Raw genomic sequence first — 21,866 nt, 5'->3', positions numbered from 1 at the left:
TTCAGCCATCAACTTGGACATATAATTGACTAGGAAAGCAAATGGTAAAGTACTATGTCTGACCCCACTCATATAAAATATGTAATAAAAACCATGTATAGGATACATATGTATGTATGAATGTGCTTCTGAATGTGAAGAAAGATATGGAAGCATCAGCCAAGCTGTTCACAATTGTCATTTTAGGGAGGTGAGATGCAGAAGAGGAGATCTTGATTTTTTTCACTTTCTGTAGTAAGCCCAAGTTGCTTTTGTAATTAAGAAAAGATTATTAACAGATCAAATTAGAACTTTACCATGTTAAGAAATTTTCTAGGAAACATGTAGTGTTTATTTTAATATTCTTATTTCAGTAGCTTTTGGGGTACCAGTGGTTTTGGGTTACGTGGATGTATAGTGGTGTGGTCTGAGATTTTAATGTACCCATCACTGGAGTAGCATACATTGTAACCGATAGGTCGTTTTTCATCCCTTGCCTCCATCCCAACCCTCTCTCTTCTGAGTCTTGAGAGTCTGTTATATCACTCTGTGGAAACATGCAGTGTTTAATCAGCAAGAAGTTTTAATTGGTAAATATATGGATGTGCTTTCCTCTGAATCACAGCAGCATTTGTTTTTTTTTTTTTTCAATTAGCAGGATTTGCCATGTGTTATTTTAGATTTTAATTAAAGGGCTACCTGTTCTATAGTGTTAGGGGTTCTGTTTTACTTCTAAATATTTTTTGCTTTGAACAGGGCTGTCTTCATCGGTGGAATACAACATAATGGAGTTGGAACAAGAACTTGAAAATGTAAAGACTCTTAAGACAAAATTAGGTATTGTACTTTTTTTTTTTCTTGACTTGTGTAATTGGCCTTCGTTTCTTATTAAAGTCTTTACTGTGGTCTGAAATACTAGAACATTTATGAAATCTTTATGTTAAAACTTTCAACCTGCCCAAAATCATTAATAAAGACTATCTTTTAGTTTGGGGAGAGGATAAATTTACATTTATTCACTTTTTTTGGTTTTATATATATACCAAATGACTGTTCAAAGGTTCAGACGTTCAAAGATGTTGCTCCATTGCCTTCTCACTTTCATTTTTTCTTACAAGTCGTCTGTCATACTTATCTTTTAATGTGTCTTTTTTCTGTATCTGCTTTTAAGATGTCTTTATTATTGATTTTGACCAATTTGATTGTGATATGCCTTAGAGTAGTTTTCTTCGTGTTTCTTAGAGCTAGGAGTTTATAGTTTTCAACTAATTTGGAAATTTTTTGACCATTACTTCTCCAAATATTTTTTCTTTTCCTCTTATGCTTTCCTTTTTGGGGACTCCAATTACATGTGTTTTAGGCTATAGCTTAAGGATATTCCTTTATTTTTTAGTTTTTTTTCTTGCTGTGTTTCATTTTGGTTAGTGTCTATAGCTGTGTCTTCACTGTCACCAATCTTCTGCACGTCCAATCTGCCTTTCATCCAGTGGTTTTGCTTTTTTGTTTTTCTGCAGTCTGCAGTTTTCATCTCTAGGGGGTCTGTTTGGGCGTGTTTTGTGTCTTCTGTTATGTCTCTAAATAACACGTTCAATCTGTGTCCTCCATCTTTGTGAAAATACAGAATACAGACAACACTTACAGTGTTTTCGTCTGCTCCTTCTAACGTTTGTGTTACTTCTTGATATGTTTTGATTGATTTTTTTCCTCATAATCACTAGTATTTTTGTGCTTCTTTGCATGTCTGGAAACTTTTGATTAGAAAATAGACATTTTGAATTTTACCTTGTCAGGTGAGATTTTACCCTTGTTGGGTGCCTCACTTACAGTATTTCTTTTTGTTTTGTTTTGTTTTTTGAGACAGAGTCTCACTCTGTCGCCCAGGCTAGAGTGCAATGGTGCAATCTCAACTCACTGCAGCCTCATGTGATCCTCCCACCTCAGCCTCCTGAGTAGCTGGGACCACAGGTGCATGCCATCACAGCTGGCTAATTTTTTGTGTTTTTTGGTAGAGATGGGATTTTGCCATGTTGTGCCCGCCTTGGCCGCCCAAAGTACTGAGATTACAGGCATGAGCCATGACTCCTGGCCACTTTTAGTAGTTCTGTAAGTGAGGAACTTTGTTCTGGAATGCAGTTAAGTTACTTGGAAACAGTTTGATATTATTGTGTCTTGTTCTGAAGACTTTTTAGGCTGGACCAGGGGATCATTGCATCTAGGGCTAAGTATTCCCCACTGCTGAGGCAAGACCCTTCTACAGATTCTATCCAATGTCCTGTGATTGATGAGGTTCTGTACTGTCTTGTGGGAGAAGCAACTATTTTTGGCCTTTGTTTCTTTTCATGTTTTGGGGTGGTCCTTTCTTCAGCCATGGGTTTTTTCTTCACACGCCTGAGCCGATATACTTGATAATTTTTTACTGAATTCTTTACTGAATACTCAAGGGTGACGCTTTGCAGATCTTTGGAGTTCTTTTTCTGTGCTTTAGTCTCCTGTCTGGCACTTTGCTGCACAGACTCCAGCTGACATAGTCTCCCCAGATTCCCATTTCATGCTCTCAAGTCAAGGGATGAGCTGGGCTCAGCTTGTGTTCCTCCTTCCTACATCATGGCCTGGAAACTCTCAAGACAGTAAGCTGGGTCAGAAAGGGCTTGTGTAGTTTGTTTCCTGTGTCTCAGGCATCATTGTTCTTCCACAATCAGATGTCCACTGTCTTGAAAACTGTTGTTTCTTATCTGTGTACTTTTTGGTTTCTTAATTGTTTCAGACTGGATGACAAACATGGTCCCTGTTGTTGCTGCAACTTTGGAAGTGGAAGTCCAGTGTTATATTCTTGAAAATTAGATATGGTGTTCATTTATTTTCATTTCTGTTAATATATGTTAATATATTTCCTGAAGTTAATTCAGTCATCCTGCTGTCGGTGGATGTTAGATCTGATTCTAGTTTTTTGCTGTTACAAATAATGTTGCTATAATCATTCTGGTATGTATCTCTTGGTATATATGTTTTTTCAGGGTACATACTAGATATGGAATTACAAGATCATTGTATATGTGCCTGTGCAACTTTTGTAGAGAAAGCCAAATGGTTTTCTCACATAGTTGTACTAGTTTGCATTCCTGCTGGGCATGAGTAGGATTCCTGTTGCTCCATATCCTTGCCTATACTTGACAATGTTGGACTTTAAAATTTTTACCGACTTAGTGGATGTGAAGTAGTGTTTCATTGGTATTCTAATTCATATGTTCCTGATTTGTATTTTGAGTTTTATGTTTCTAATGTTCATTTAGCTTCTGTTTGAAAAACACAGGTTTGCTGGTAATAGATTCTCCCAGTTTTTGTTTATTGGAAAACATACTAAAAATTTTTGTTTGCTAGTTATCAGCATTGGAAAGATGTCATTCTACTGTCTTCTGGTTTCTGGTTGAAAGTCATGTTGTTGCTCTTTCAAAGGGCTTTAAAGATTTTCCTTTTGTCTCTGTTTAGCAATTTTACTCTGATGTGCTTAGATTTGGTTTTCTTTGTATTTATCTTGAAATCTATGTGTCCTTCATGATACTGTGACTTGATGTCTTTTATCTGTTTGGGAAAATTCTTGGCCATTGTCTTATCAAATATTGCTTCTGCTCCATTGTCTGTTATTTCCTCAGGCTGCAGTTACACATATGCTAGACTTTTTCATTCTTATATTCTTTTCTGTATTTATCTCCTTTTGTATCTTCATGCTTCAGTCTGATATTTTCTATTGGTCTGTCTTCCATTTTGCTTTCTTTCAGCTATGTCATAACTATTGTCAAAACTATTGAATTTTTCATTTTAGTTACATTATTTTTCAGTTCTAGATTTTCTGTTTATTTTTTATAGATTTAAATTTACTTGCAAAATTTTCCATTTATCACTTATTTTATTGAATATGTTAATCATTTATTTTAAAGCATCTTTCTGATAAATCCAAAATGGGAATCACCTGTAGGTCTGTTTCTGTTGTCTTTTCTCCCCCCTTTTTCCATTTATTTATTTATTTATTTGATGGAGTTTCGCTCTTGTTGCCCTGGCTGGAGTGCAATAGCCTGATCTCAGCCTGCTGCAACCTCCGCCTCGAGAGTTCAAATGATTCTCTTGCCTCAGCCTCCCGAGTAACTGGGATTACAGGTACCCGCCACCATGCCCGGCTAATTCTTTGTATTTTTAGTTGAGACGGGGTTTCACCATGTTGGCCAGGCTGGTCTCAAACTCCTGACATAGTGATCCGCCCGCCTTGGCCTTCCAAAGTCCTGGGATTACAGGCTTAAGCCACCGCGCCCAGCCTCTTTTTCCTATGTATGGTAATGTGTAATTGAATGCCAGATATTTCTTATACAAAACTATAGAAACTCTGTATGATGTTTTCTTCTTTTGGGGAGAATGTACTTTTGCTTCTGGCAGACAATTAGAGTAGGGACATATCAGTCTAATCCATTAGACTTGAGGTCATTCAAGGCCAGACTTTGGTCTTTATGACGACTGGTCTGTTTTCACTTTGGCCTTCCCTCATACTAGGGTATAGCTTTTCATTGGTCCTAATGGAAAGCCTAGTTGCTTAGTTATTGACTATGATCCCATTTTCTTAATACATTTTAGTTTTTACCGCTCAAGAAACAGGAGCCTGACAGAAGCTTTGTGCTTGGCTTCTCAGCCTCATAGTTGCATCTTTCTGTTGTTCTTCTCGGCCTCTTAGCCACTGACGTCTTGAAGGGAAAATGGTAGTGTCTGCCAGGCTCACTTCTTTGCCCTTTTCTCTTCTGTATGATCATAGCGTCTCAAATTTTGACTGCGTTGGTACCCCCAAATGCCAATGTCTATCCTTTTGGCTCTGTTGAGTTTGCTGAAAGGTTTGCTTTAGAATCATTGCCTTTTACCCATTGATTTCTCAACCTCTTGGGTCCGTGCCATTTACATATTGGGAAATGCCTTGCAGCGGAAGGTGTAGTACAAATTGGAGGTCTTAGCTCAGTTCACTTCACAGAATATTGGCCCCTCAATTTTCATTGTCTTGGTAGCTCTCTGATATGTTCATACAGATTTTTTTTTTTAATTAAGTTTGATTCATCTTTTTCTACTTGTTCTTAGCATGAGGATTGGTGTTGTAGGTAAAAGTAGAAGTTTGCTTCCAGCCTTTAGAAAACTAAAAGTGTTTATCTTTGGGATATTAAGAATAGAAGAGGGCCGGGTGCGGTAGCTCACGCCTGTAATCCCAGCACTTTGGGAGGCCCAAGTGGGCAGATCATGAGGTCAGGAGATCAAGACCATCCTTGCTAACATGGTGAAAACCCGTCTCTACTAAAAATACAAAAAATTAGCCAGGTGTGGTGGCGTGTGCCTGTAGTAACATCTACTTGGGAGGCTGAGGCAGGAGAATCACTTGAACCTAGCAGGCAGAGGTTGCAGTGAGCCGAGATCATGTCACTGCACTCCAGCCTGGGAGAGCGAGACTCTGTCTCAAAAAAAAAAAAAAAAAGAATAGAAGGGATTTTTATTCATATAACTTTATTCATTCAGATATATATCAATATGTAGATCTATATGAAATACAAATATAGTATGCCCTCAGTATTCGTGGGGGTCTGGTTTCAGAACCCCCATGGATACCAAAATCTACGTATGATAGAAAATTATTGCAGAACCTGTGACTGTAGAAGACCTACTGTATTTCTGTATTTTCAGAATCAGCTGTATATTAACAATATATTTCCTGAACAATTGAGATGTCTTCTCAGAGCTGAAATTCAAGCATCACAGAATTACTTCTGCTCCGTTCTCTCTTATGAGGCGTTTAATGTAGCAAACTGGGTTTAAAACTCTGATTTCTGGCTGGGTATGGTAGTTCTTGCCTGTAATCCCAGCACTTTAGGAAGCTGAGGTGGGAGGATTGTTTGAGCCCAGGAGTTCAAGACCAGCCTGGGCAACATAGCAAGACCCTGTCTCTACAAAAAATAAATAAAATAAAAAATTAGCCAGGCATGGTGGCACATACCTGTAGTCCCAGCTACTCAGGTGGGTGAGATGGGAGGATCACTTGAGCGTAGGAGGTTGCAGTGAGCTGTGGCTATACCATTGTTCTCTAGCCTGGGTGACAGAGCAAGGCCCTATCTCTAGTTTTTATAGTTTGTGGAGGTAAATTAAAAGTAATTTGTGTTTTTTCAGAAGAAATTATGTAAAAAACAGATTATAGCATTATGGAATGAAAATGTTAATCTGGAGAAAACTTTGTTTTATTTTGTTTTTCCTTTTAATAGAGAGGCGAAAAAAGGCTTCAGCATGGGAAAGAAATTTGGTGTATCCCGCTGTTATGGTTCTCCTTCTTATTGAGACAGTAAGAATTTATTTACCTAGTTAAATAAAAGCAAATTATATATTATTTACTTTAGCATTTAAATATGGCAGCTCCCTCAGATAAATGGTTTTTCATAAACTGGTTTTCTATCAACAGGATTAAAATCCATCTATGCCTTTATTTTTGAAAATCCAATAAAGCAAAAATGGAAATTAATGACAATTTAAAAAAAATTCTGAAGATTATCTGTTTCTTCATGAAAGGAGGAAATTCAGCCTTTGTTTTCATTAAAAATTAAGAAAACAAGGTGTTGCAGATAACCTGCTTTAAATTCTGTGATAAAATATGAAAATTACATTATGAAATTAGTTCTGATAGTATTTTACCACTTTTTTAAGTCGGTGGAGTTGTGTGTTTCCAACTGGTGAGATCACTTAGTAGAAGGATCTATGCCACCAGCTTTTGTCACAAGCTTTGAAATTACAATAACTTGCAGAATCTTAGAATTTCTTCAGCTCTTGTTTGTAGTCTGATTACTTTAGTTTAATATATAGCCTTTTGGTCTTGACTGCTTTCCCTCTATTCTGAAACATATATTTGGTTACCTAGATTTTAATATTTTGTATTGGTAAAAAGTCTTGAGAGCTGACAGTTTGCTGTTTGTCTTGTAGTCCATCTCGGTCCTCTTGGTGGCTTGTAATATTCTTTGCCTATTGGTTGATGAAACAGCAATGCCAAAAGGAACAAGGGTAAAGTAAAATCCTTTAAAATGTCTTTCTTTTGCAAAAGTATTCTGTGTCTATACCCTGAGTATTTCAAATAAGCTAATGAAAACATTCACCTCTGTGCATGTATATACTTCAAGTTATATGAATTTCTTTATGCAAAGAGCCTTTATAATATAAACTGTGGTTTTTGTGTCTAATTTTTTACTTTGGATTGACAGGGCCTTTTTTCAAGTGTTGGGATTTCCTTTTAGATTTCTTATCAGAGTTTATCTTGATTTTACTGAAATTCATTTAGCTATATGACATTTCTTTAGCCACAGTCTTGATTCAGATCCCCCGACCCCAGTCTTTCCAGGACCTTGTGCCATCTGTTATTGCCATTGTTGTATTCAGTAACAGCCTCTTCTCCATGAGTATAAGCCCACCACCATGCTTCACGTGCCTCATCCTACAGACAGATGAGAAACTACCCTTTTCCCCGTACAGTCTTATCTTTTTCTTAGTTTTATACTCAAACCCGCTGATAGAACAGGAAGTCACTTACTATACTGACTTCCTAGTCACTTTTAACCCATTTTACTATACCAACAAAACAAGTCCCAAGCCCTGTGGTACATTTTTGTACCCATCCCTCTTAGTGCTTAGTAGAAAATGACTTGTATGTTATAGGAGATCCCTGTATAATTATCTAAAAAAATTAGATAATCTTCATCCTTCCTACATGGCTTCTCTTGAGATAGCATAATTCCAAAGCATTATCTCTGTTGATCAATAACCTTTTGTGGGGGAGAAGAAGTAATTTCTTATTCTAACCTATTGCAAGGTTCATGGCTGAGATGCCTATAACAAAAGATTAACAAGAGTAAAGCTAACAAATTTATTTAAGATAAGTTTTACATATCACAGGAGTCTTCAGAAATGAAGAAGACCAGAAAAAACAGAAAAAGCTGTGTATTTTTATGCTCAGGTTTGGTGAAGAGTGGACAGTATTGGGGAAGTATGATTGGAAGACAGGGGTATGATCTAATGATTATAAATGATTATAAATGATATAAACAGGCAAGCCCTGTTCATATTCTTCTCAGTGTGCCTCTCCTCTGGGTGGCGGGGAGGGCACCCTCGAACGGGGGTCTTATGGCCTGCTTCGCAGGAGAAGGGAGGCAGATCAGTATGTGACCTTCCTATGTTTTCTCAAATACTAGGCCCCATATTTTGGAGTAGTGTGTCCTGAACCCCATCACTTTCTACTAGCATCATTTATTTATTCTTCAAAAGATTGTCAAAAAGTTATTTTTTATTGGGCTGACTGTAGATTCTTAATTATCCCTGTTGTTTCTATTAGATGTAATGTGTGCTGACCAGTAAAATATTCAGATAGTTTCTTTTATTAGTAATCTTTGAAAATACTGTTCTACTTCAGTAGGGAATGATTTTTTCAGATTTCATTATAAAAATATTAACTTTTTTTGTGTTTTTTAAAAGTTCTAGGTAAAGATAGTTTTTGAGATAGGGATAATTGTTTAGGAAAAAATTTATAGCATTACTTTTTAAAAATCGGTGTTAACAGTTTTATCTTTTGTAACTCTGAATTCCCAAGGAAAATTTGGGCAAAAGACACTTTCAGGTATGGGAACAGGATATGCACATTTACTCTCTTTCTACTGTTAGCTTAATTTTGACATACTTTGATTGTGTAATCTTTGTATGTTGTGTAAGCATTCAGATAGCTGTATATCCTATTCTTATTTTTCTATGGTATTTTTAAAAACTCTTTCCCAAAACTATTCAGGATTTTTTTTCCTCAAGTGGCAAGTTGCCCCATTTCATAACAGTAAGCATAATCATGTCATCTTGACAAGTAACTTAAATTACATTTGAGATAAGTAATTTTTCTTGAGCTTATTAAAATTGTTAACATGGTGCCTGAATTTGTTGATGAAATCAGTTTAATGCCATGTCTTGTTGGCCTTTGAAAGTCTAGATGTTATTTCAAAGTAGTAAACATTCATAATTTCAACTGTCTTATATTTATGAAACAGATGTTTTAGGGAAACCAGTATAATGGTGTCATTGAATTCTGAAAAGTGTCTTTCTCCCACCCCAGGGGCCTGGAATAGGAAATGCCTCTCTTTCTACGTTTGGTTTTGTGGGAGCTGCACTTGAAATCATTTTGATTTTGTATCCTTTCTTTAACTGAACGTTCAGCCTATCCCCAAATTTTATACCTAGTTTTCTGGGGCAGTGGTTATTTACTAAGACACTTGTCTAGAAGAGAAAACAACAGGTTAGTCTTCCTCAAGCACTTGAAGTGGCTTCTTGTTTTGTTTTTCCTATGGGTCTTAAGACTTTTTGGAGACTGCTGAGAACTTAGGAAACTTACATTCTGTTGGAGAGTTTTTTCCTTGATTCTCACAGCTATCTTATGGTGTCCTCTGTTGTCGGTTTCTATAGCCTTCGATTTTTTGGAAACTTTACTCCCAAGAAAGATGACACAACTATGACAAAGGTAAGGTAGAGTCTTAGGTGACTGTGGCCTCTCTTGCCTTCCCAGACAGACTGCTTTATTTAATAGTCATCCCGAATGGTTCATTTGCAGTGATAGGTATTTGTTTGTAAGTTGCGTAAACACAAACTGGAAGATTTTCAAAATGCTGAGTGAGTGGGAAAGGGATGTACCCTGTTTAATTTGGATGGCGTCCATTCACTGTAAATGCAAAGAACTGCAGAGCTTGTTAACTAGCTATAGAAGACCCCTGAAAGGACTCCTTTTCCTCTAAAGAAAGCGTATTGCTAATGAGTAACTTGGATTGTGCTAACTGTACTTCAGGGAGCTTGTTTGAAGTCTGAAGAACTTAGTTGCTACAAGTAGTAGAGACAAAGTATTTCAAATTTGAATAATTAAAGTAAGACGGAAGAGTTCTACTCAGAAACATTTTGTAGTCTGAGGCTAATTTGACTTTTTCCACAACATGCCATTGGCTTCAGAATAAAAAGGCTTTTGCTGTATATAGTGACTGAATCTTTATAAAATATTCCCATAGGCTGACAAAGAAGAATAACTAATAAGAGCTGAAAGCTTGTTTTGTTTTTATTTTATATTTTTAGCCTACTTGAAGGGGAGAAGTTGTTTTACACACACACACACACAGCTATTTCTTTAAACTTAATAAGTAGTTGAGATATTTAGTATCTAATTTAAGTGATCATAAATATTAATTGGTGTTTTCAACTCCTCTTATTTACTATGGAAGAATAAACATAGGATGCGTTATTACAAAAGTTTAGAGGTTTTGGATTTCTGGTGCTTTTTAAATCTTATAATAAACATTAGAAATAGATGTGATAAAAGAGATCTTAAGCAATAATCTGGCCTTAAAAATGTAGTCCGAAGTCTCCAATATGTTAATTATTTGTTACTTGACAGGCAGAGCCTTTTGAAACTAACAACTGCAATCAGTAATGTAAAATGCATTATCTAGGTGTCAAGTAATTTAAGTATTCTATAACTATATTTGTGCTAGGTACTGTAAACATCTTCTAGAACTTACAGATATAACCTTATTTATTTTAAAAGTGTGTTTTTCTTTGAAAATTCTGTACTGAATAGTAAGTATCAAGAAGTCGGCAAAGTACACTAGGTAACTAGAATGCACAATAATTTCTCAGAATGTTACTGGGTTTGATTGTCATCCTGCTGTTTAACTGCCCAATATTCTTTCTCATTTCTCATAACAGATCATTGGAAATTGTGTGTCCATCTTGGTCTTGAGCTCTGCTCTGCCTGTGATGTCGAGAACACTGGGTAAGTTTCATTGAGAAATTATCACTTAAAGATCCATGTTTTTAAAAACTGTCTTTACTGAACTTATTTAACTTTTACTTTCTAAACTTTTTCATAAAGATTACCTTTGAAATATAGTGTTTCTTCCTACATCATTTTACACCTTTGCTTCTGTACTTTATGTATAGGGGCATACCAAGACAAATACTTTTACCAAATAAAGACCGTTTATTTTTTACACACTTAAAAGCATTCTTTCTCCAAACAATGGGCTGGTTTTTTGTTGTGTTTTGTTTTTACTGACACATTCATAAGTTAGGCTTTTGAGTCCTCTAGTGAGGAAACTACATTAAACTAATTTTTCTATATAAAAGTTTTTAAGCATTTATAATTTAGTATGGTTTAAAAAACTGAACATTTGTAAATTATTTTAAGCTGCTTTGTGTCCATGAAATAGAGGTGAAAGCAGTGTAATCTCTGAGAACACACTCTGATTCAAAGGACACCCTTGAGAGTTCCTACTTGCCTGTCATTCATTCCTGTCATTTTCTTAATGTTTCAGTTTACGGAGAATTTGATAATCTTTTAAAAGAAAAACAGATTTTCACTTGTCATTGAAATAGTTGAGTAAGTCTTCCTTTAGTCGCCTTTTATAAAATGCTATCGTAGACCATATTCTCAGTTCTTCACTAAATATTATTTCAGACAAAAATTTTCATTAAGCATTTCTATATAATTCTCTAGACTTAGGTTTTGACTTAAGAGTGCACACAAATGATTGGAAAATTTTGGTCATTAAATTTTAGCTACTTGCTCATAACAAAAATTGCTGGTAACTTTGAGTTGCTTTTGCATTAGCTCTCATATTGCCTCCATTATTTATTGAAGACTTACAGATATCAGGGATGCAGGCTGTGCAAAGAAAGTAGAAGCTTTGTAGTTATCTTTATAATTCTTACAAAGGATTTCATGTTTGTAATAGAAAACAAAATTAAAGTGTAAATGTAAAGGGACCACTGTTCCATAAGCTAATAAAAAACTGGTGTGTGTAATAGTCTGATTTCTTTTGTGTTTTTTATAGGACTTGTTACTGTTTTGACATCTGCTTATGTGAATCTTGAAAATGCTGAAAGTATGCTCTTTAGCAACCTGATTTGATGTTAAATGTTATCATTTATATTATGAGTCTATTAAATAATTTCTGTTCTATTTCAGCCAGCCTATCATTTTAATACTTATGAAACTCATTCACTGTACATTTAAGATTGATTGCTAATCATTAATATATACTGATTTTATGGAAGAAAATTACATGCTGAGTATAGTTTTAATACAAAGAAAACAAACTAATGGTAAAATTTACTTTTTGAAGGCCAACAAATTAAATTCCAGAGTAGTTTGCCATAGAGATAAATAAAAAGAAAAAAAAGAAAGATGGAACAATTAAAATGCAGCTAACAAATGCCTGGACCCAGCTGTCCAAACAGGATTAATGGAGTGCATTAGGGTACAGTGAGTCATGTGGTGCTTTGCAAAATATCAACACGCACTGCATTACATGTTATGCCCAGTGGCACTGAATAGATGAAAAGAAATAAATACGTTAAACAGATTCATAGAGGCTTTTCACAGTATTAAAAAAGCAAATTTCTAGACTAAAAGAAAAAGCTTTATTTTAGCATTATGGGAAATGCAAACTAGAGAGTTACTTTGTAATTCCTCTATTAACCCTTTAGAATTGAGTCTTTGATTTTAAGAAGATAAAATATAGAGAATTGTCATGAATATTATCCTAGTGTATAACAGGATTTTGATTTACCAGCTGAAAAGCTTATAAGACTAGAATAGAGGATGTATTTAAGCAATCAGATTCCAAGCTGTGACATTTTTCAGTCTTTCTTGTCGCCTCTCTCAAGGAAACCCTGACCTTAGTGTGGTCTCCTTTGCTCCTGTGAAATCAGCCAGCAGCGCTCCATCACTTACAATGAAATGAGAAATGCAATAACAAGAAAAATCATATTTTACCTCTATATATGTAATTTCTCTATTATTTCAACAGTTTTTTTAGTGAAGGGTATAAATTTGATTGTAAATTGAAATACATTGAGTCTAGTATAAAAGAAATAATTTGGTGATGTTTTTGCTTCAAAAATGAAAGTGTTCAGTGGACATGTTTCCTTTTTAAAAATTTGCCCACTGTTGTTGTTGCTGCATCACAGGCTTTAGGTTTAAGTACATGGTGTGATATGACATATTTATTATTATTAAATAATTCCTTTTAAATAGCTTGTATATTTGAATGAAAACTTTGGTACTAACTGGAAAATCACTACTGAGTAAATTTTATAAGCATATTACTTGCCACAAAGAATTAAGTTGTGAGAAAAATTTTGACCATGTATTCTTAGTTAAATTGAATTAGTATAAATGATGGTTTTATTTTTCATAGGAAACACAAAGAATCTGTACTTAAAATTTTTTATTACAACACTGCAAAAGTAATGCCATGTAAATGAACATATTTTTCAAAACATTGTTTGGCTGCCTGTTTATACTTAAGTTTTCAGAATCCAAAATTTGGGGAGATTTGATGTCTATATTTTTAGTAAACAATTTACTATGTTGTTTAATAGACTCTGAGGGTGATTAAAGGAGGTGTTTGCAAACAAGGTGAAAATAGAACAAGATCTAACTAATTATCTATAGATGTCCAAACTTCTGTGCAGTAAAATATTTTAAATGTTGCAGTGAATTTTATAAGAATAGATTCTGTGTGATTGCTGATATGTTATTATGCTTAATCATGAAACAATTGAGAGGTTGACTTTTTTGTGTTATTCTTTATTTGAATTCTCCTTTAAAGAGGAAAATTTTTCACAAATGCAAATGATAGTTTTTGAAATGCTTTTAATAATTTCTATATTGTAATTCTTTTTGCAGTTATTTTTCATCTTGGAAGCTCTTTCTATAACTTGTAAGTTATGTAGGGTCCAAATACAATTTGTTTTTAATGTACTTATGGTAGTAAAACAAAAACACTTACTCTTTCAAATCAGCTTGAATTTATTTTCAGTATTTTCGCATATTTCTCATCTGGGTCCCATATAGTCTATTATCTTACAGGAGGTAAAGTAGATTATTTTTTGCTTCTTGATGAAGGGACCTTGTTTTATAACTGGTCTTTTTTGGAGAGGTCTTTATTTGGGGTTTTGGTAATCCCTATTTATCTTTACCCTGAGCTTTCTCTAGCTCTTGTTGTGAAACAGAAATAAATAATGCTTTCACAGAGGCTTAGCAATGACGAATGTGAAATGGAAGTATAAATCATATATTCCTAATTATGACATTGATATGAAAATAATTTCAATCTCTATATTGAAAATTTCTCACCAAAAAGTATATATGATTTTATTATATTCAGGTATATTATAGAAAATAATAAATGAATAACACGAATTAACTTTTGGTTGATTACTAATGTTCTTCTATCTGAGCAATAAGCTTATATATGCAGTTGAGATTTTTAAGAATAAAGAATTCCTAAAAATATTTTGTGCCAAATATCTAAAACAGTTAAGAGAGCAGCTGATGATCCCACCCTAAAAACTCATATTCCTGGTATCTGCGAAATGTGTTTCTTGACAGTACACTTCTTTCAGGGCACACAGCCCTGTCTGAGAAAATGTCTGTGGGTCACACATACCTAAATTTACTCACCTGTTGATATTCAGCTACTTTAAATTTACTTTGCTATAATTTTCATGGGGAAAGTAATTTCCTTTATTACTGTTTAACTGGAGGGAGCCTTAAGAGGAAATTTGAAAAATGTTACATTAAAATATTACAATTAAAACTAGACAAATGATGGAAAGGGTCTAATTTGTCCTAAGAATAATGACCTCCAAGCTATCTGAGTATTCTTTTTTTTTTTTTTTTTTTTTTCCTATTCTGAAACAGAGCCTCATTCTGTTACCCAGGCTAGAGTGCAGTGGCGCAATCATAGCTCACTGTGAGCTCAGGCAGTCCTCCCACCTCAGCCTCCCGAGTAGCTGGGACTACAGGCACGTGCCACTATACCTGGCTAATTTTTTGTAGAGATGGGGTTTTGCCATGTTGCCCAGGCTTGCCTCAAATTCCTAGGCTCAAGTGATCCACCTGCCTTGGCCTCCTAAAGTGCTGAGATTACAGGTAGGAGCCACGTGCCTGGCCTTGCTGAGTATTTTTTTTTCCTTTAATCCTTTTTTTTTTTTTTGAGATGGAGTCTTGCTCTGTTGCCCAGGTCGAAGTGCAGTGGTGCGATCTCGGCTCACTGTAACCTCTGCCTCCTGGGTTAAAGCAGTTCTCCTGCCTCAGCCTCCCAAGTAGTTGGGATTACAGGTGCCTGCCACCATGCCTGGCTAATTTTTGTATTTTTAGTAGAGATGGGGTTATGCCATATTGCCCAGGCTGGTCTCGAACTCCAGACCTCAAGTGATCCACCCGCCCTGGCCTCTGAAAGTGCTGGGATTACAGGTGTGAGCCACCGTGCCTAGCCAGGCTGAGTATCCTTAATAATACGTATGCACAGTCATTTCTGAGATAGATGAACAGATTATCTCATTTGTAGGAAATTGTATTTTTAATTTTTAATAATTTAAGTGAATGCATAAATAAATAGTCCTGATAATACTAAAAATTAGAGATCTGGCCACCACTTCTAATTCCAATCTCCTCTTCCAAGTTTCCAGAAATGTCTTTGGATTACAGCTTTTCACACCTTTTCCTGTGCATATGTATACGTGTGTTTGCGTGTATATATGTGCACTTGTAGAAAATTTAAAAATCTCACCTGAGTATTACTTTGTTGCTAATTCTTTTGTTGGCATTCTCCTTCTTTCTGATGACTCTTAACTTCATGTGCTGCCTAGAGGGAGTTAAAAGAAGAAAATGTTTTCAAATAATTTCCTTTATCAGATCTCAGTCACATCAACATTAATTTCTAACCAAAAGAGAGTTACAGAAAGAGATAATTAAATGTTTGCCAGTGACCTTGCAACTGCCTAATTCTATGGATTCTGTTTTTAATTTCTCCGTGGCATTTACTGTTTGTAATTTCACCCCCCAAATTTTGTCTGTCTTCATCTCTGGTCACTGCTCCTCTCTTTTTCCCTCCTCCTTCTCTGGCCACTCCTTAGCTGTGTCTTTAACTGCTCCTCAACTGTCACCCATTCACTTGCCCCTAGATCGAGACCTCCAAACCACCACCCACCCTAAGCTAAAACAGAGAAATCTAGCTCTGTGCTACTTATGGGTGTCCTCCTGCCACCTCACACTGGTCATTTCTAAAACAGAACCTATCATTTCTCTCTCACTTATATTTCCTTTCAGTCTCTGGGACACTTTCTATCCAAGTGGTCAAACCAGAAACTTGAGACTTACGGTAAATGCTTCCACCTTCTGCGCCAGTACCTCATAGCAGTACTCACTTTCATCTTGGTAATATTTCTCACATCTACCTCTTTTTTCTGAAACAAGATTTAGCTCTATTGTCCAGGCTGGAGTTCATTGGCACAGTCATTCACGGCTCACTGCAGCCTCCACCTTCTGGTCTCAAGTGATCCTCCTACCCCAGCCTCCTGAGTAGTCAGGAAAACAGGTGCCCACCACCATGCCCAGCTAACTTTTTAATTTTTTGTAGAGATGGGGTCTCACTCTACTACCTGGGCTGGTCTTGAACTCCTGGGCTCAAGTGATCCTCCCTGTAGGCTTCCCAAAGCGTTGGGATTACAGATGTGAACCACCGTACCTGGCCTCACATCTACCTCTTTCTTCTCATTTTCCTTTTTAAAGAGTGAAAAGAGTCAGACTTGTATAGCATAAAAAGCAGAGAGCTGAGTATATGATTTTCGTATTTTTTTGTGAGAGTAGTGTTCGTGAAGTAGATTCTGAGCGGATGTCTTTGTCTTTGAGAAGGATGGAGAAAGAAGACATCAAACCACACCAAAAGAAATAAGCATGTATTTAGTTTTCCAAGTGAGAAAGTATGACTGAGCCATACCCTGGAGACCCATCTCTGGAGAGCTTTCCTCAGGAAGATCGCAGCCAGTTACCATCCACACTGGAGGGCTTAGTTGTGCACTTCTTTGAAAATTAGCACATAAGGTTCTTTCTTGGACTCTAATTATCATTCTCTTTCATTGGATTTTAGTTCGTCTTCAAGTTCATGTACTCTAGTTCTGGACGACTAAATTTAAATCGCCTCCGGATTAGAACAAAATGAAATTGTTGCACGTAAATCCTCATGACTAAAATCGATTCAGTATTTGCAAATACAGTTTTCCATCTTTAAGCTTTGGTTCCCATTGTTCCCATAGCCTTCTCCCGTTCGCCTTTATCTATCTATCCAAATCTTTTTTATTCTCGGAGGCAGAGTCAGATCCTGCATCACACATGAAGGTGTCTCAGAGTCTTGCACTTTCAACCTTGTATTATACGTACCTATCTGTATTGACCTTCTCATGAAACTTTATGTTCTTTAAAGGACGAGACTATATTTTCTGCGTCTTTTATTTTTCACAGCATCTAGTTAATAAGTATATTTGATGTCAATAAGAATTTTGATGTCGGTGGGTGCCACCATGTTGAGTGTATACTGTGTTCTAGGGTAGATGAACTAAGATACTCCATTTGTCTTGCTTTTGCCCTGGTGGTCTTTATTTCCATATTCTAAGCTTTTCTGACCAGGTATTTTGGTTTTACTATTAATATTTTAAAAGACCGTTACAACAATAGCCAAGAGGTGGAAACAGCCAAAGTGTCCATCATTGGGTGAGTGGATAATCAGATTTTGGTACATAATAATGGAATATTCAGCTATAGGAAGGAGGGGCATCTAAGTGAAATAAGCCTGTCACAAAAAGGCACCTGTTTATAAGTGTGATTCCACTTGTAAGAGGTATCTAGAGTCGTTCATTCCATGAGTTACCAGGAACTAGGGTGAGGAGGAATGGGAGTTCTGGTTTAATGAGTGTAGATTATTCGGTTTTAGGATGAAGAGAATTCTGGGGATGGATAGTGTTGATGGTGAATGTACTTCCTGTCACTGAACTGTACACTTAAAAATGGTTAAATCGGTCAATTTCATGTTATGTGTATTTTATCACAATTTAAAAAGAAAAAAGATAACTAAATGGGTACGTACTACAACATGAATGGACCTTGAAAACATTATGCTGATATATTGTACGATTCCGTTTCTGTGAAACGTCCAGAATAGGAAAATCCATAGACAGAAAGTGGATTTCTTTGGAATACACCCAAAGCTCTTGAACTGTTTATTTTTAAATGGTTAATTTTATGTTATGTGAATTTTACTTCAATAAGTTATTTTTTGGCTGGGCGCGGTGGCTTACACCTGTAATCCCAGCACTTTGGGAGGCTGAAGCGGGCAGGTCACTTGATGCCAGTAGTTCGAGACCAGCCTGGCCAACATGGTGAAACCCCATCTCTACTAAAAATACAAAAATTAGCCAAGCGTGGTGGTGTGTGCCTGTAATCTCAGCTACTCGAGAGGATGAGGCAGGAGAATCACTTGAACCCGGGTGGCAGAGACTGCAGTGACCTGAGATTGCGCCACTGCACTCCAGCCTGGGTGACAGAGCGAGACTCTGTCTCAAAAAAAAAAAAAAATAAAAAAAAAGTAATTTTTTTGGTAAGGATTTTACTCAGTAGATACTCAGTAAATATTTGTCCTCTTCTCTGTTTCCTTGGCGTGGCAATCTAATGCCAGGGCCTGATTGTCTTTAGTAAGTCAGCCTTTCCGTGTTTGCATTTACCTTCTCAGTGCCATGTGCCTGATGAGGGAAGAGGGATCAAGTGGAAGAACCTTTGAAAGTCACCTTTCTGGTGTGTGGAGTCCTAACCTGGGGCACCTCCTCCGTCCCTTCTCTCCATTCAGAGTCTACTTGTTATTTAAGGGCTAGTTCAATCCCCACCACACATACACATGCACAGTGAAAGTGTGATCTTGTCATTTCCCTGCTCCAAATCCTGCAAAGACGTTTGTCATTCAAATACTGTACAGTTTCCTTAAGGTAACACGTAAGATCTATACCGGACCCCTGTCTGTATCTCTTGCCATTCCAAACCTCACATTCTGAGCCATTATTAATAAAGACATAATCTTCAGGTGTGTTAGAAACAAAGTATGTCTGCTGTGCCTTCTATGCATTTGAACACATTGCTTTGTTTACTGTGAGTAATTTTCTTCACCAGCTGTTCTCCATCAAAACCTAACATGTCATTCAAGACTCAGCTCAGCCATGAACTCCACAAGTGAAGTTTGCCATGAGGCATCTCCCAAGCACTCTCGTAACACTCAGTGCAGTTCTCCATTTATCTACCAGTTCACTTATCACATTATATCCTAATGGCTTTTCTTTTCCTGCATAAAGCTGTATGCTCCTTGAAGAAAGGGATGGCCTGCCACACAATGTTTAGCACACATATGCGGTGGGAGGCTTACACACTCTCGCTTCCCATTTCACTTAACTGTTTGTATATAGACATTTGGCCATACTGGAAATATTGCATTGTTTAGAAAGTCTTGTCTTCCTAGGAAGGCTGTCATACCGTGAAGGGAATAAATGTCTTACCTACTTGTTTTGTAGCTTCTGTAGTATATGCACAGTACAATGTAGGAATATGGTAGGGACTCAAAAATTCTTTAAAAATTTACCTTATAACACAAAAACAAATACAGAAAATATAGAGTGTCTAAATAAATAATTGGTACAGCTATACATTAATATATTAATGCATGATATTGGGTATATAGTCTGAAGTCTAGTAAATACATTTTAACAGCTTTATTGAGGTATAATTGACATACAACAAACTGCACATTTAAAGTGATAATTTTATACGTTTTCACTTGTACATACACCTGTAGAACCACCACTGCCATCAAGATAGTGAACATATTCATCACCCCCAAACATGTCTCGCCTTGGACTTCACTTGTGTTCCCCTGTCTACCGTCATCTCCAGGCAGCCACTCGCTTGCCTTTTGTTTTTTTTTTTTCGAGACAAGGTTTTTAGAGCAGTTTTAGGTTCACAGCTAAATTGAGAGAAAAGTGCAGAGATATCACATGTACCTCCTATCCCCCACATGCAGAGCCTTCCCTGTTGCCGACATCTCCCACCAGAGGGGCACATTTGTTACAGTTGATGCACCTACATTGACACATTATCACCCAGAGTCCAGAGTTTACATTAGGGCTCATTCCTGGTGTGTACGTTCTGTGGGTTTGGGCAAATGTATAATGTCCCATATCCACCATTATGGCATCATGCAGAGTAGTTTTACTGCCCTAAAAATCCTCTGTGCCCTGTCTGTTTATCCCTCCCTCTCTCTCTGACCCCTGGCAGCCACTAATCTCACTGTCTCGGTAGTTTTACCTTTCCCAGAATGTCATATAGTTGGAATCACACAGTATATAGCCTTTTCAGCTAGGCTTCTTTCATTTAATGTATATTTAGGGTTCTTCCATATCTTTTCATGGCTTGATAGCTCATATCTTTTTAACGTTGAATAGGATTCCACTCTCTGGATATGCCACAGTTTAATTTATTTTTATATAAATTTATAGGGGTACAAGTGCAATTTTGTTGCATGCGTAGATTGTGTAATAGTGTAGTCAGGACTCGTTGGGTGTCTGTCACTTCAATAATGTACACTATACCCATTAAATAATTTGTCATCATCCAGCCTCCCTCCTACCCCATCGCCTTTTTCAGTCTTCATTTTCTATCACTCTGCACCCTCCATCCATGTGAATACGTTATTTAGCTCCTATCTATAAGTGAGAACATACGGCATTTGTCTTTCTGTATCTGACTTGTTTCACTTAAGATGATGATTCCACCCATGTTGTTGTGAAATACATGATTTCATTCTTGGCTCTGGTTGGATTATATTCCATTGTGTATATATACCACATTTTCTTTATCCAGTCATCCATTGATTGGCACTTAGACTGATTCCATATCTTTGCTACTGTGATCAGTGCTGCTATAAACATAAGAGTGCAGGCATCTTTTTGATAGAATGATTTCTCTTCCTTTGGGTAGATACCCAGTAGTGGGATTGCTGGATCAGATGGTAGTTCTATGTTCAGTTATTTGAGCAATCTCCATACTGTTTTTCCATAGAGGTTGTAATAATTTACATTCCCACCAACCGTATATAAGTATTCCCTTTTTTCTGGATCCTCTCCAACATTTGTTGTTTTTGTACTTTTTACTAGTAGCCATTCTGACTGATGTAAGATGGTATCACATAGTGGTTTTAGTTTGCATTTCTCTGATTAGTGATGTGGGATGTGGTTTCATATGCTAGTTGGCCATTTGTATGACTTCTTTTGAAGTCTGTCTTTTGCCCACTTTTTCAAGTGTGTCCTTTGCTCACTTTTTAATGAAGTCATTTTTGTTGTTGTTGTTTTTAGGGAGACCCCCTGAAACTCTTGCTACGGAATAAAAGATGAAATGCTCCTGATTATTGTAAATACAAAACTGCATGCAGGATTGTGTAAAGACAATGCCAGGTTGGGCTGCCAGAATGAGCCAACCGCGCGTGATGTGCTTCCCCCTGCAGAGAGCCTATGAATGGACGTGCAGTCAGGGAGGTTTCACATCACCAAGATTCCTATCCCAGAAAAGCAGATGTTTATAGCTCTGGGAATGGAGTGCGAACCTCGTGGAGAGCCTATAAACAGACGCATGGGGGGGCGCCTGTCCATATGGATAAGATAGGGCTATAAACGCCCTCAGCTTGCTGCAGCTCTTCTAGGCCTCTTTAGGGTTAAGGCATACTCCCTTCTGAGAAATTCTGGTCTAACCGGTTGTCTAACTTCACGTCCTATTTCTATGAATTACTTGTAACCAGCATTTGCTGCAACTGTTACTGCTGATTAATATTTTGCTAATCATAGGTTATGGAAAGACTGTGTTTCTGTTTTAAGGCTCTGTTAGAAATTACTGATGCACACACTATATTGTAAATTCTTATCTCTGTATACTGTACTTC

General features: G+C 36.6%; 1 protein-coding gene across 8 annotated transcripts in view; it reads left to right on the top strand.

Moving 5' to 3' along the window:
* Nucleotides 1-21,866, top strand: part of LMBR1 (limb development membrane protein 1) — a 213,179-nt gene that overhangs the window by 151,228 nt on the left and 40,085 nt on the right. For all 8 annotated transcript variants that reach the window (XM_073009552.1, XM_073009550.1, XM_073009553.1 and 5 more), the window contains 6 exons: nt 736-816; nt 6,255-6,331; nt 6,964-7,041; nt 9,125-9,198; nt 9,436-9,526; nt 10,756-10,822. In XM_073009552.1, the coding sequence (XP_072865653.1) occupies nt 736-816; nt 6,255-6,331; nt 6,964-7,041; nt 9,125-9,198; nt 9,436-9,526; nt 10,756-10,822 (468 nt within the window). The remainder of the gene's footprint in view (nt 1-735; nt 817-6,254; nt 6,332-6,963; nt 7,042-9,124; nt 9,199-9,435; nt 9,527-10,755; nt 10,823-21,866) is intronic.

This window comes from Chlorocebus sabaeus, chromosome 21 (assembly GCF_047675955.1).
Source record: "Chlorocebus sabaeus isolate Y175 chromosome 21, mChlSab1.0.hap1, whole genome shotgun sequence".
Classification (NCBI taxonomy): Eukaryota; Metazoa; Chordata; class Mammalia; order Primates; family Cercopithecidae; genus Chlorocebus; species Chlorocebus sabaeus.
This window is presented reverse-complemented; position numbering and strand designations above follow the sequence as displayed.